The sequence below is a fragment of the Melozone crissalis genome, unplaced genomic scaffold, assembly GCF_028551555.1.
Source record: "Melozone crissalis strain CALT ecotype California unplaced genomic scaffold, PUWL_Pcris_2 ptg000005l_1, whole genome shotgun sequence".
Classification (NCBI taxonomy): Eukaryota; Metazoa; Chordata; class Aves; order Passeriformes; family Passerellidae; genus Melozone; species Melozone crissalis.
Window position 1 is genome coordinate 15,606,994 of NW_026535783.1, and position 14,469 is coordinate 15,621,462.

Here is a 14,469-nt window from a genome sequence, read left to right on the forward strand (position 1 = left end):
GAGTTGGGAGCCGGGGAGAGCCGCCGGGGAGAGCCGCGGCGGAGCCCCTTCGCCGACAGGCAGGGGAGATCCCGGGAGCGAGCGTGCTCCCCGCCCCCGGGAAGCCCCGGGTTTCCGCGGCGCGGGCGGGGCGGGCGGGGGGGCGAGGGCAGCCCTCACCTGCGGGGGGCGGGAGGCGGGATCCCCGCGGGCGGGGGCCCCGCGCCCCCCGCTGACGGCGCGGCCGCTCCGCCCCCGCCAGGTGACGTGATGCCCGTTGTTTTGGTGCGCCCGACCAATCGGACGCGGCGGCTGGATTCTACGGGAGCCGGGATGGGCCCATCGTGGCGGCAGCAGGACGCTCCCCTGCCGACCGTCACGCATTGCGCAGGGTGCACCACCGCCCGGTCCTCCTGCGGCTTTAACGGCCCCGGCATGGACCCGCCGCGCCACTTCCCGGCGGGCTTCGGCCCCGAGCAGCAGCAGCAGCAGCAGCACCAGCAACAGCAACAGCAGCAGCAGCAGCGCCCGCCGGCGCCGCCGCACTGCCAGCAGCACGGCCAGGACAAGCAGAGCCTCCAGCAGCAGCAGCAGCAGCAGCAGCAGCAGAGCCCGTGCCTCCAGTGCAACAACTGCGCCTACTACGGGGCTGCTGCGGCAGCCGCGGGGGATAACCTGCCCCTGCTGCTCCGCGCCTCCTCGCCGCTTTCGGGCGCCTTTCGGACGCACTCCTCGCCGCTGTCTTCCGCCGCCTCCTCCCGGCACGGCAGCCAACTGAACGTCAGCGAGTTCACCCCGTCCAGCCATGCTGGCGCGTCCAGACAGCCTCACCAATATTCCCAGTACCACCAGTGCCATAGCCTGCAGCAGCAGCAGGCAGCCAGCCCCAGCAGCAGTGTCAGCAGCAGCAGCACTCACCATCATCATCACCATCACCATCACCACCACCATCACCAGCAGCAGCAGCGCCGGGAGAGCAACCCCTTCACCGAAATAGCCATGAGCAGCTGCAGGTACAACGGCGGCGTCATGCGGCCGCTCAGCAACCTGAGCTCGTCCCGCAGGAACCTGCACGATCTGGACTCCGAGTCGCAGCCTCTCCAGGCGCCGCTCGCCAGCCCCGCCGCCGCTGCCGCCGGCTCTGCCCCCGCCGCCGGCAGCCCCGCCGCCCCGGAGATCGTGGTCTCCAAGCCCGAACACAACAACTCCAACAACCTGGCGCTGTACAGCTCCGCCGGCCCCGGCCCCGGCACGGGAAGCTCCAACAACGGCGGGGGCAAGTCCAGCAAGAAGAAGAACCAGAACATCGGCTACAAGCTGGGACACCGCCGGGCTCTCTTCGAGAAGCGTAAGCGCCTGAGCGACTACGCGCTCATCTTCGGCATGTTCGGCATCGTCGTCATGGTCATCGAGACCGAACTCTCCTGGGGCGCCTACACCAAGGTATCAGCTCTGGCGGCAGCCGGTCCCGCCGCCCGCGGCCCCCGCCCCGTCCCCGTGCCGTGGTGTCCCCGCTGTCCGGTGCCGCCGGCCGCCTCCTCGGGCCGAGGTGGCGGTGGGGCGGAGCGGCCCCGCGCGTGGGTTCTCTGAGGAACGGCGGTGTCTTTCTCTTGCAGGAGTCTCTGTATTCCCTCGCTCTGAAATGCCTTATTAGCCTCTCCACGATTATCCTGCTCGGGCTCATCATCGTATACCACGCAAGAGAAATCCAGGTAACGTTTCCTTCTGTGGGTCAGGGAGCGTGGCTGGCTTGGGGGGGGTGCGAGGCGGTTTGTCCAGGGGAGCTGTGCTGGTAAGTACTGGGCACGTCCTGCCGCTTCACAAAGCAAGCGTGGTCTCTGCAAGGCTGCCGAAGTTGGTGAATGGACCTCAGCCCCGGAGACGGGCACCAAGCGACGGGCAGAGAGCAGCCAGGAAGCTTTGCCTGCTAGGGAATTCTGCCTGCTAGGGACTGTTGTCTGCAGTTGTGCTATAGGACTGCCTAGCCTTAAGGTCATAACCTGCTTTCTAGGTGATGTGCCTGTCATCTCCTGCAGCAGATGTGCAGCAATAGTCTTTTATTTTTCAGTGACTAAATTTCATATTGTACGTTTTCTCTTGACAGTAAGGTTAATGGTCTTCACTGTGCAAGGTATGTAATCCTCAGTGAGCTGTCTGAAATAGGAGTGTACTCTAGGAGAGTGTTTAAAAGGAGGGGGATGATTGATATATGACTTGTTTTATTTAATGCTGTAGTGTCTAGGAATGTGACCAGAGAAAAGTGTTAGGAAGGATAGGGCTAAAGGTAAGAGGAACATAATGGTCAAAACTATAAAATAAACCTCACAGATACTGTCGCAGGTTCTGTTCTGTCCAGGTGACTTAGTCCTAATTTCAGTTGCATTTTTTTGACCAAGAAATTAAAATGTAGCATTTCAGCTCAACCAAACGGTACGACAGACAGAATTCAAAGTTTTGAAGGGAAAAATAACCTTACTTATAGATATAGTGCGTTTGCTTTTTCAGAGACTCCTTGAGCTGAAGACTGAAATGTCAGGTTTCAAGGGCAATGAAGAATTTTCCACTGGTACCATTCAGTTAAATAAAAAGTAAAAACTTGAGCATTGTATGGTACAATTCTTCTTCTGTGCAAATGAAAGCATGTAGCCTCAACATGAAATGGTACATGGTCTACTAAGGGTAGTGTTTGAAAAGTATTGTGTCATGGAAGACTTTTTGCCAAATTGAATCATGTTGTGCAGCCTTTGCACATGCAAAACTTCTTTTCCTGGCTCAGAACCCAATTTTTCTGCATTAATGTTAAAGATATTAAAAGATGTTTAATGATATTGTATTGAATAAACAACTGTTCTGGAGAGAGAGCAAATTTATAAACTACAGGACTACTGATGAACAGGTTTCTTTATCAGTATAAAAATAATTAAGTAGCACTCCTGCAGTGTGGGAGCCTTATCTGGTGTATCTTTCCATAATATTTCTTCAGGCATTAACAGCAAAGCATAAAACAAGCCCTCTCCAAATGTTTAAAATATTCTATGCATCTTTCAGAAACTTTAAATGAAGAATTTTATGGAATAAATAGTTGAATGAAAATGAAATAGTTGAATGAAATAGTTGAATGAAAATGAAATAGTTGTAGGTCCGAGCAGGTACCTCAGCTTATACTGAATAGTTACTCCAACATTCAATAGTTTGTTGGGTTTTTTCAGGTAAGGATTTAAAAATTTTCACTGTCTTAGGAATCAGATCCCTTATGGATCAGAAAAGAAATATTTTTTTCAAATTGTCATTCCATTTTGGTTGGTTTTTTAACTGATCATTTTAAAGAACTTCCTCATGTATGCGACTTCATGGCAGGAGTTGTGCAATCATATGGCTTAATCATGGTTAATGTAGTTTTCAGTGCTGCTGGACAGAGGACAAGTATACCTGCCTGTAAAACTGAAATACCTCGTATTTCAGAATGAGAGACACCAGAAACTGCAGTAGTCATGACAGTGCCTGGAGGAGCTGCAGCTTCAAGAGGTTCTGTCATTCACATCAAAAATGAAGAGAACTTTTCTGTTTCAAGGAGTTTGGAAGGAAAGGATGTAGTACCTTTTGTAGCTGTTAGATATCTGGTCTCTTTTGAATTTAAGCATAGTGTATTTTTCTGCACACACTTGACTTTTAAAAAATATGATGATGAGAGTGCAGGACAAAGGCTGGGTCAATTCCATGGTAATAAAATCTATGTTGCACTAGACACCTGGGGAGAAAAGGTATCTTTAAAATCCCTTGGCTAAGAACATAATGTTCTCGAGGCAAAAGAAGATACTGTGTAACCCTGATAATGTAATGTTTTTTAAATAACATTTAGAGCAGGCTGTTTTCTGAAGGCAGATGTGTCATTAATTCCCGCAAACATTCTGCTCTGTGCAGAAGAATGAATAAGGTCTGTAGAACAGAGCCCACAGCTGGTTGGTTGTGTCCTGGAGGATTTTTGCACCAGCTATTTGTCAGTCCTGTTCCCGTTGAAACATTATTTTCTGATTATTGTCTGAAACATACTTAAATATTTGTTATAGTGTAAATAAGCAAGAATTCATTGAGAGAGGAAAATTTGTTCCATTGAAGAGAAGAAGGTGGCTGTATTCAGCTTGCAGCTGTGGTGTCTTTCATACGGGAGCAAACTAACCTTTGCATGAGTGGATTTTTCTACAAAGCATGAGGCAAAGAAAAATGTTGGGAAATACAGAGCTGACAGTTTAGTGATTATTACTGAGTGCAGGATGAATACTGACTGAAAAACTACTGTTGACCTAGAATGCTGGCAAGTGGAAGTCAGCTTTTTCATTCTTTTCAGTAGTCTTTGACCTTGATTTATTGGTAGGAAGATCAAACAGCCATGCTGCAAGGATGTCCATGGGACAGTGCCTAGAAGCACAGCAGGTGGCTTTAGTCTTCTCTTGAAGTGACATTGCTTGTGTACTTTGTTTTGAAAAGTCAGCCAGTTAAACCAGTCTCCGGAGTTTATCTGCCCCAGACTTGCTCCTCTTTTTTTAAGGGAGTTGAGAGGGAAGTTTATAAAGGTTTGCCAGGATTCTTCCCAAGGCGAGAAGTGATACAGCAGCGTAAGGCGAGTGGGTTCCCGTCCGTCCCGGCGGTCAGGCCGCGGTGTGTGTGCGGTGTGTGTGCGGGGCGCCGCGGCCGCGCCGGTTCAGCACCGCAGACAGCTCCGCGCGTCCCGCCCGCCGTCGGAACCGGGACCCGCGCGCTGCCCCGGAGCGCGCACCGAGCTCTCCGGAGGGGTGCGAGCTGCTGTGCTCAGGCAAGGCCAACTGCGGGGGTGCTGAGCAGTCTTTGTGAAATGCTGGAACTGTCCAAGCATTTCCCACAAAATACGTCTTCAGGTATGGCGCTGTACTAGCCAGACTCCGGGAGTAAAAATGTGAGCTGTTATGAATTTTAAAAAATGTGAATTAGTGTTAAAAATACAATCAAAGTCAGTTGAAAACTGTTGGGTTCAATGGTTAATTCGTAGCTTAATTTGTCATTTCCCAAAAAAGAGGATAAAAATTGTGAGCAAGTTTGCTTCACATCCTTCCCCCTTCTAGAAAAAGTCCTAATGAGTAACAGAGTTGGAGTTGAGGCTAGTGATAACCCCAAAATGTGTGTTCACTTTTTGCTCCATTTTTTGTTGTGCCTATAATGCTGTTAAAAACATTACACTTGGGAGATAATGAAATATGCATTGCTCCCTCTCCAGGCCTGTGTGGTTGTTGATTCAGTTCTTCAGAACAAGTGCTTCGTGTTTGAAAGATCAACAGGAAAAATGTAATTCATCATTATCCCAGCCTGGAACAGGTTTCTGTTTCTCTGACTGTTACTCCAGTTTAGAGTTTGAAGAGGTGAAAGAGGGAAGGGCTAAAAAGACAACATTACCCAATTATCATAATATTTTTTGATGTATTAATTATCCACTTCATGCATAAACAGTTTGTTACTTAATACTATTTTACATAATTAAAGCGGAGACAGTATGTAACATAATTAAAATTGCATTCTTTAGAACTTACTGTTCCATTCCACATTTCTCTAGTGGAATTCAATTCATAAATAAAATGGAATTTAAGAAAGTTTTGAGTGGCAGTTTACAAGGTAAATCTGTGTTTTTTTAAATTTTATTTAAAAATGGACCTTTCTGCCTATCTCTAGTATGGCTAGAGATATAAATGCTTTTTAACTATGCACCTCTGAACTAGTACTGACACTTTCTTGTATTACAAAGTGCAAAAGGATTAAATCAAAAGTCTGTGAGACTGCCATTCGGAGGTCTTTAATGTCTTTTGTTGGGCATTCCACCACAGCTGAGTATCTGTTGAGAGATGGTGTTCAGTGGAAAAATATATCCACTGGAACACTTCTTTAATGCTGGGCTGCTTAGTGTACCCTTTCTGTAAATAAACATACTGCCTGTCCTGAATAATAGTAACCTGAGTATTGCTAACCTGTACTGTCTCAGACAGCATCTGGGCTTCTTTTTCTTTTCCCTGATACAGATGCTGCCACTCATGCAAAAACATGAAAGTTGTTGGTATTTGTTAAAGCTAATAGAAGTCTTTTGTGTGTGTGTGTGTGTATCTGAAGTTTCTAACCACATTTGAAATGTATTACTAGTTCATACTTTGATAGAACACCCGTGGAAAGGCTTGCAAACTCCAAGGTTAAGGTTAAGTTATTGCTTGCATAGCCGAGCGTCACAGAGCTGCAGGGAGAAAGCAACGTCAATCCCAATGGTTCTGAAGTGGTGGGATAATAACGTGCTACTGATAGATTTGGAGTGAAACATCTTCAGTTGTCATTACCTTTCTATGAAATTACCACAGCTGAAAGCCCAAATGTCTTCCTCAAGAATCAAGGATCTTCTTTTCCCTGTGCCTGAAAACTTGAAAAAACGGAACAAGCAGTATCAGGTAACAGAAAAGAATGGCAGTAACAACATAATGCCTATTCATTATGCAAATACATCCCATAATGCATGATGATAATAAGCACAGTTTATGGGAGTTTCATTATTTTACTGGCATCAGTGGAAAGTTTTACGGTAAAAATTATGCATTTGTGAACAGTTAAATCCCTTACAGTTTCTTGTCATAAGAAGTAATGTTCTTCTACAGACAAACTTATTTATTTTTAGTTAACTGTTATTTATTTGTTTCTATCCATGTCATTGTTTTGCCTTCACTGTAGTGGTACATCTGTATTTCATTGTCTTGCTGGCAATCTTTTGACTTTGTGTGGAGTTCAACGTGTCTTTGCTTCGGTGTATTGAAGCATCAGGGATTGCTCACACAGACTAAATCTTCAGCTTAAGAAATGAATGAGTTAGACCAAGAGCACAGAGAGCAAGTCTAATGAAAAACTGCTGCAAATCAAAAAATATACTTAGAGTGTTACTTAGGTCTCTTAAGAATTAGTGATTTTTTTTTTTTCTAATTATTCCAGTAGATTTTGAGTCAAGCAACAACAAAGTCATTGTGACGAAGTTGATCAAGGATACGATAACTTCATGTGCAGATTCAAAAATTCCCCTTTACCAATTAAATTTAATACACATTTCACTTCTGTAATGAACAGCAGAAAATCACACAGTAATCCAAGGAATCACACAGGAATCCAGTGTCACTGTATTTGACAAATTAACAGCGTATCTGTCAAGTTAACACTGTAGAGTATTTTTGTGAAAACGCTAAGTTTCAGTTCTGTTCAGTACATTTATGATAGCTTTATGTGCAGATCCTGTTGATGTAGGAAATACTGCACGTGCCTGTTGTCTCGGAGAAGCAGCAGTGGAATGCATGTGGCATGGAAGGCAGGCTTGAAAATTCTTTAATTGTGATCAGCCTTGGAAGGGGCAATAAGGTTAAACATATATTATGTCTCTATTTCCAACAGGCTTCATTAAATCATAGAAGGAGGTGGTACGTGGTGGTCAGTACACTGAGTGGTTGGTCCGGCCATACCTAGAGTTATTTATTTATATCTGGTGTTGTTCCAACCATTTTTTAGTGAGGCTGTCAGAAGTTTTTCAAGACATAACAATGCATTATGAGGTGTGAGAAGGTATGTCATTGTCACTGTTGGAGGAGAGAGAGCATTGAGAACATTTGTAACCAGGAATCAGATTGTGGATTTGTATAAATTGTGTAGCCTAGCTGAAATGAACAGATGCTCTTGTCTGCAGTGTTAGAGGCATTCTGCATGCCCATCTTAATGTGAAACTGTGGTACATGTCAGATCTTTCAGCTGTGAGACCTTCAGATTAGAAAATTCCATCAGGTACTTGACTACAGCTCTTTTTTGCCTGACTGTAAGTGAAAGTGTGCCAGAACTAACGAGTATACATAAATGCCTTTTTGGTTTTGGTTCTGGTTTGTGTGTGATCTACTAAATGTAGTATCTTGGGCTTTGAGTTTGATTTGAGATGTATTTGACATCTGTTTTGAGTGAAGATCAAAACAGGAATGGCTGCTGTTTAGGACTCTGGAGAATTAAAAGGTTCTCTTTCAATCAGATGTTTTCACCATTGATGATGAAAGTTGTCACCTTGCCTTAGTAGAGGACAGAATATTGCTCTGAGCCTATGAAGCTCCTTTTAAGATGTAAATTACCACTAAAAGAAGAGGCTGTAACTGATCTTGTAACTAGCATTCAGGTAAGCTGGAAATATTGATCACTGTAAAAATTTAATTAAAAATTTTATAAAGTGTTCAGGAATTTTGTGAGGAAGTTTTCACAGCTTTTCCCTATGGAAAAGAGAAAACTTGCATATCATGATAACACACACAAATAGAATTGAATTTTTCTCATGCCTTTTTTAAAATTTAATAGCATTTATTGTAATTTAAATGACATTACATTGAAAAATATGAATGGGAAAACTTATGTTCAGTAAAAGTGATATGAGAAATTCAGATCAAATCCTTAACACATAATGAGTGCTTTAAATTGAAATGCTCTAAAGATCCAGTTAATTTAGATATTCGCAGATATAGTTCCCTTAGTGTGGTTATTCTTCTTAGAGAAATATTATGATGTATTCTTGATTCAGTTGTGTAAATTGACCTTGTCCCACTGTTTTAATGAAAGCCATATTAAGAGGTTTCTTCTTGTGTCTCTCAGATGATCAGAAGAAACTGTCATGAGGACATGCTTTACAGCTTAGAAATAATTATTTTGTTAAGGCAGCAGTCAAATATGAACATCTTATATTTTAAACTGGTGTGTCTGAACCCAGACTTTTGCAAACAAAATTGTTCATTTAATGTCATGTGTAAATATTTTCATAGTTGCAGAGTATCAGACATTTGTAACTAACTGATTCATTCACTTCTTCCCACTTGAGCAGTCCCTGCAATTGTGCCCTTCATCTATACGAAAACAATCGTTAATAAGCATAGTTTTATATTGACATTTTATAGAAGGGCATGAGTATTACATATTCCATGAAGGAGTGAGAGCACTGGGTTCTGAAGAGCAATGGCTGTATTCTAAGGTGCTTTCTTATCTTTTTCATTTTGTTGCAGACAGACCGATCTTTTGGAATTAAATTTCTTTTAAGGAAATTTTAAAACTTTTCATCATGGATGAAAACACTTTTATGTGTTCCATATAAAGTAAAGCAAAAGGGCAGGCCTCAAATAACTTTATGTTTTAAAGACCTGCTCTTAATCTTTTTAAGAGTAATGTGCTCTGGTTTTGTTTTTTTTTTTTCCCTACAGAAACATTAAAACAAAACCTTGTGTCAAAGTAGCAGCTTCTGAAATTTTATCTATACTAGTACTAGAGAGTTATCTTGATGTGCAATGGAGAGGTGGGCTCTCTGTTATATGACTTGACCAACAGAACTGTTTATGGAATTCTAATTGAATACAACCACAAAGTTACTGCAGGAACCATGAGGGTCAAAAACAGAGTTAAGAGGCTGTATAGTGTAATCTCTTAAATACAGGTCATCTGTATTCAAAACCCCTGCTTGTGAAAGAGTATATTTGAAATAAAAAATAATTGAGAAGTAAATATATGTGGGCTCGTATCTACAGATTTTATTTTCATCTTTGTATAAAGAGCTTTGTGACCTTTATCTGTATTTTGCAAAAAATTATGCAACTGTGTGTCTTCCATAAACGGTTATACATCAGTTCTGTAGTTTGATGAGAAGGTGTAAGATAGTCTGAAAAGAAGGAAATCTTTTCTAGCAAGTATTTATATGGTAAAAGTATTTCGTTGTAAAAGGCATTTATCTGGACAATTCCTCACTTTTTTTTTTTTTTTTTTTTTGGTCACATAAAAGATGTTTTAATGAAAGGGAACACAGAGATTAAGAGTTCAAGTGCTGTGGATAAAATCTGGGGATGGCCTCATAGCTGAACTTGAAGCTTAGGCTTGCCTATCTTGTAGTCTTATGCTCAGATCAGTCATTTGTCATGTAAATAAGACATTGTAATTGCCATCCATCTATGCCTATAATTTTCAAGAATTATATGCCTACTTTAGCAGATGTCCCAAAACCTGCAATATAAAATGAATGCAGTGTTCCACAATATGTTCTAATGAGATACTATTATTTATGAAGCATTTTATTCCTATTAAAAGTTTTATTCCATCTTTCATAGCTCTGCAAGTTCTGTAGCATTACTGCAGATCTACACAGTCATTTTCACGTGCCGTATAACTGACCTCTTATGGTAGTGTCTTTCAGTAGAGGAATGCATTATGAAGCAATGCTTCATTTTCAGCCACTTAGCAAAACAAAGATTTGTTCTAGTTGGTGAATGGTGTTTCTTGTTTTGTGACAGTTGTTAATAGCTGTCAATAGCTTTTAAGAATATGGTCTCTTGCAGCCAGAGAATAAGGCACGTCTTTAATTAAAAACAAAAATGGCACAATAACTTTGATTCAGTCTGCACCATTGAATCCACAATATAAATAAATAAATACAAAATAAAACCCATGCATAAGAAATTTGAATTCAGTCTGGGAACCTGGAGAAAGACTTAATGTCCAGGTGTGGCTTGACAGCACAAAATAAATTACCTTCTACCTCGATATATTAAAAAAAATATTAGAAATAATGATCCTGAGCATTCACTGATAGCATCTAAGTTTAATGACATTTTTGCCAAAATTATTCTCACTGTGTTTCTGGTACAAGTACTAGTTATCGCTTTTACACCAGTCATGAGCAATTGACTTCAGAAGTGCATCTGTATTTTGGAGTATCTAAATTAGTGGGATCTTTAGAGCATTTCAATTGAGTGCAGCCTTATTATGTGTTAATGATTTGATCCTCAACACCTTTGTTATCATTAAAATATTTTTTCAGGGGGATTTGAAAACTCTTGAAGAGACACTGCTTTATGAATATGCTAAAGTTCTCTTAACTGACTTTGCCTTGGCCATTTCTCTGCAGTAGCAATAAAATTCAATTTTAACCATGCAGCTACTATAGCGAGATTGTAGTGGGTTCTTTTTTTGTAAATTTCTTCATAGTTTACTACCCATGATTTTTCTCCTGGGCACTACATAAGAAGTGGACTGCTAGAGCAGAAATTCTTGTCCATTCAAGTTCAAGTACAACTGAAAAGGTACCTTATGGCAGCTGCTATGGAATATGATCCTTATGTGAATGGTGTCATGGATAAAGGGAGTTCACACTAGCACCACTCCATTCTTTTGCCTGTATTCAGGATTAAGCTTTATGGTAAAAGCCAGTAATTTGCATTTTGTTGTAATTTTTGCAGTATGATAGTTTAGAATAATTTAAACTTCATGTGGTATGATAGACAAGTGCTAGGCCTGATGAATTGCCTGATAAGTTTCAGTGTAGTTTTAAGACAGTTTAATGGCACTATATTTTGAAAAGGTATTGATATAAGACTACCCATAGCCAGTCTGGTTTTCAGATTCAGTTGTCAGAAAAGACAGTGGTTCTCTTTATGGGGAGCTGTACATGACTAGACATTTGTCTACCTCCCAGCAACAGAATAGGATGCAATGGAGTCAGATGAGAAATTTAACAGTGTGGCTGTCTGCTGGCAGGCCATTCTTCTCCCCCACCATTTGGCACTGGAAAGGAAAAGAGGGGACAGGGGTTTTTTGTATACAGCTTGTGTCAGCAAATCCAAAATTAATAGTCCTTGCATTTCACCAGTGGCTTTTGTATGTATGTTATGGCTGAGAACATCCTATGTCAATTGCTGGACGTCAGAATTTTTGCTGCTCTAGTATGTCCCATTGAGCATAAGGGTAGTGAAAATAAAGCTTTCTGAAACATTTTGAACAGCAATTTTATTTTTAAATTGTGGATGATAAGGGGATTGGCTGAAACCAGTGCAAGCATGTTGGATGTATTTGGTTTCCAGAGATGTTAGAGAAGCAAGTTTCTTTGAGAACAGAGCATCATTTACCTGAGGGCTGCTGTAAACCAGACAGATTTGATGAAGCTGTAACATTCAAATAATTTTTGGGCAGCAAAAAGAACTTTGTGTACTAAGACATAGGCTGAGACAATTCTTTTCCCTGAGGAAGCAGGTGCACTGATAATTAATAGTGACCAAGTAAAATGGTATTTTACCTATGAAGAAATGCAGATAAATACCTGTAAAGAAACTTGAGCCTATGTTTATTGAACCTAGTGTTGAAAACTGCCCTACTTAAAGATATTTTAGGTTGATCTTTGAAGCAGTTTGAAGACTTCATCTACTATACAGTTTAGCCAGAAGCCCACTTTAGGCTTTCTACAGAAAAGATATTAAGTACATACCTTCTTTATTGCTTCCCTCTCAAAATTTTATTTGCCAGGATGTATTACAGAGACATTTGAATAAGACCAAATGCCTCTAAACACTTGGAGTTAGTGCATAATTATGCTAATTAGGATTTTGAAATACACAAGTACTTTTAACTCCATTCTGCTTTTCCTTCTGCACAACATACTTTCCCTTATTTTAGTAGTCACGCTTTAGGACAATACTTGGATTTTATATTTCTATATTTGTAGTTGTTTTTAACATACGCTTGAATGAAATTCTGCGTTAAACTGTATTTCCAAGGTAGTAAAAACACAGAGACTTCATGATTCCTGTGGTGCTGATGTGTACTCACCCACTGTCATGTAAATAAAAATGTACTTAGTATAAAACGACCTCGGCGTTCAAACTTTCTCACATACCTGATGTATTTATGTGATAAGTAAACACTAGAGGAGGAACTGAGAAGACAGATTCTTGTGTATATGATGTGTTGGTACTCATAATTTCCTAAAAACAATTTCCTATTTTAGAGTCACTGTTGTGCTCCTTTGGCAGAATGAATGAGTTAGCTCATCTTATTTAGCCTCAGATTCAGTGTTTCTTCCTTTAACTCCTGTCTCCCCTGCAAAAATATTGCTAGTTTCTTCAGAAAATACGTCCTTTCTAAAAATTTATTCCAGTTTTCCTAGTAGTAATGAAGTTGATCATCCCTGAAGAGAGTGAGGCTTCTCTCACAGTGGCAGATGGCAGTTGTTTTGGGAGATGGTGATTTCTTCATGCAGCGATCCATAGAACAAACTATCTTAGTTCTGAATGAAGAAAAACAAATCCTAAATGAAGAATTGTAAAATAATTATTTAAAGTTATTAACATAAATATATTGAAATGTAGATTTCTTCCAGTGACTTTTGCATCTGCAAGAAGCATGTAGAATTAGAATTACTTTATTTCTCAGGTACTTGAAATGGAGAAAAACATATCACAAACCACTATGTTTCTTGATATATATTTTTAAATTTAGTTCTGCAAAATAGCACAGTTACTTTATAGGAAGATGTGCTGTGTTCTTCATGTACAAAGTTTTGTAACTGCTGCTCCAGTGAAAAGCTAAAATCATCCCTTACTTTGATATCAGTGTTTCCATCCTTGTACTGCCAAGTTCACTGTAGTAGTTGAAGCAGACCTAACACACCAGAAGAAATTTTTGAAGAGTTTTTTTTGTTATTGTTGTTAGAGATTATTTCATTAGCATGGTTGTTTTTTCAGTGTGATAATTTTTTATAAATTTGTGAAAGTAGACCTAAGCAATCCATTTACTTTGCAAATTTCCGTTTTAGATGTAGCAAAACTGGCACAATTTTTGCGCATCTTTTAGTAGGGGGAGTGTGCGGGAGTGGGGCCAGCAAAAGCACGGGGCAGTGCAGGTTGGCAGCTGATGGGAGCTGAACTCAGAAAAAGGTGTGGTCTGGCTAGCTTAGGCTACTGGTAGGTTTCTTAAGGGCTGGCTACATCCAAATAACCTTGCTCAGGCCTTAGAGATGCTCCAGACCCTTCAGCTCTTTGGGCCTCCTCTGGATCTTCTCCAGTCGCTGCTTGTCTCTGTTGTGCTGAGGAGCCTGGAACGGTACACAGCACTCAGGTGTGGTCTCCCTAGGACCGAGTAGAGGGGCATACTCCAGGATTTAACCATTTATAACCTCCCTACCCTGCTGGCCACACTCCTCCCAATGCGCCCCAGGCCACCACGGGCCCTCCTGGCCACAAGGGCAGTGCGAGCTCATGGCCAGCTTGTCATCCACGAAGACTCCCAGGTGCTTCTCCACAGAGCTGCTCCCCAGTAGGTCAGCTCCCAGCCTGTGCTGGTACTTGGGGTTATTCTTCCCCAGGTGCAACACACCCTGCACTTGCCTCATGAAGTTTCCCTGGCCAACTCTCCAGCCTATCAAGGTCTCACTGAATGGCAGCACAGCCTTCAGGTGTATCAGCCACTCTCCCAATTTTTTCCTTTCTCTCTTATTGTTCGTGCATTTCAGTGATGTTCAGAGCTTTGATAAACCATGCTGCTTCTGTATCTGCGTGGAGGACATTATTGATTCTCAAGGCCAGGCACAACAGTTTTTGGAAATTTCTGATGCTGGATGGAAGTCTTCTTCATGTGGTAACTTAGGAGCTTATTTTTGTTGTTTTATGCAGC

General features: G+C 41.6%; 1 protein-coding gene across 1 annotated transcript in view; it reads left to right on the forward strand.

Annotated features, from left to right (window-relative positions):
• Positions 1-249: 249 nt before the first annotated feature.
• KCNN2 (potassium calcium-activated channel subfamily N member 2) overlaps positions 250-14,469 on the forward strand; it is a 69,715-nt gene continuing 55,495 nt past the window's right edge. The window contains exons 1-2 of the mRNA XM_054285200.1: positions 250-1,422; positions 1,596-1,691. Of these exons, the coding sequence (XP_054141175.1) occupies positions 250-1,422; positions 1,596-1,691 (1,269 nt within the window). The remainder of the gene's footprint in view (positions 1,423-1,595; positions 1,692-14,469) is intronic.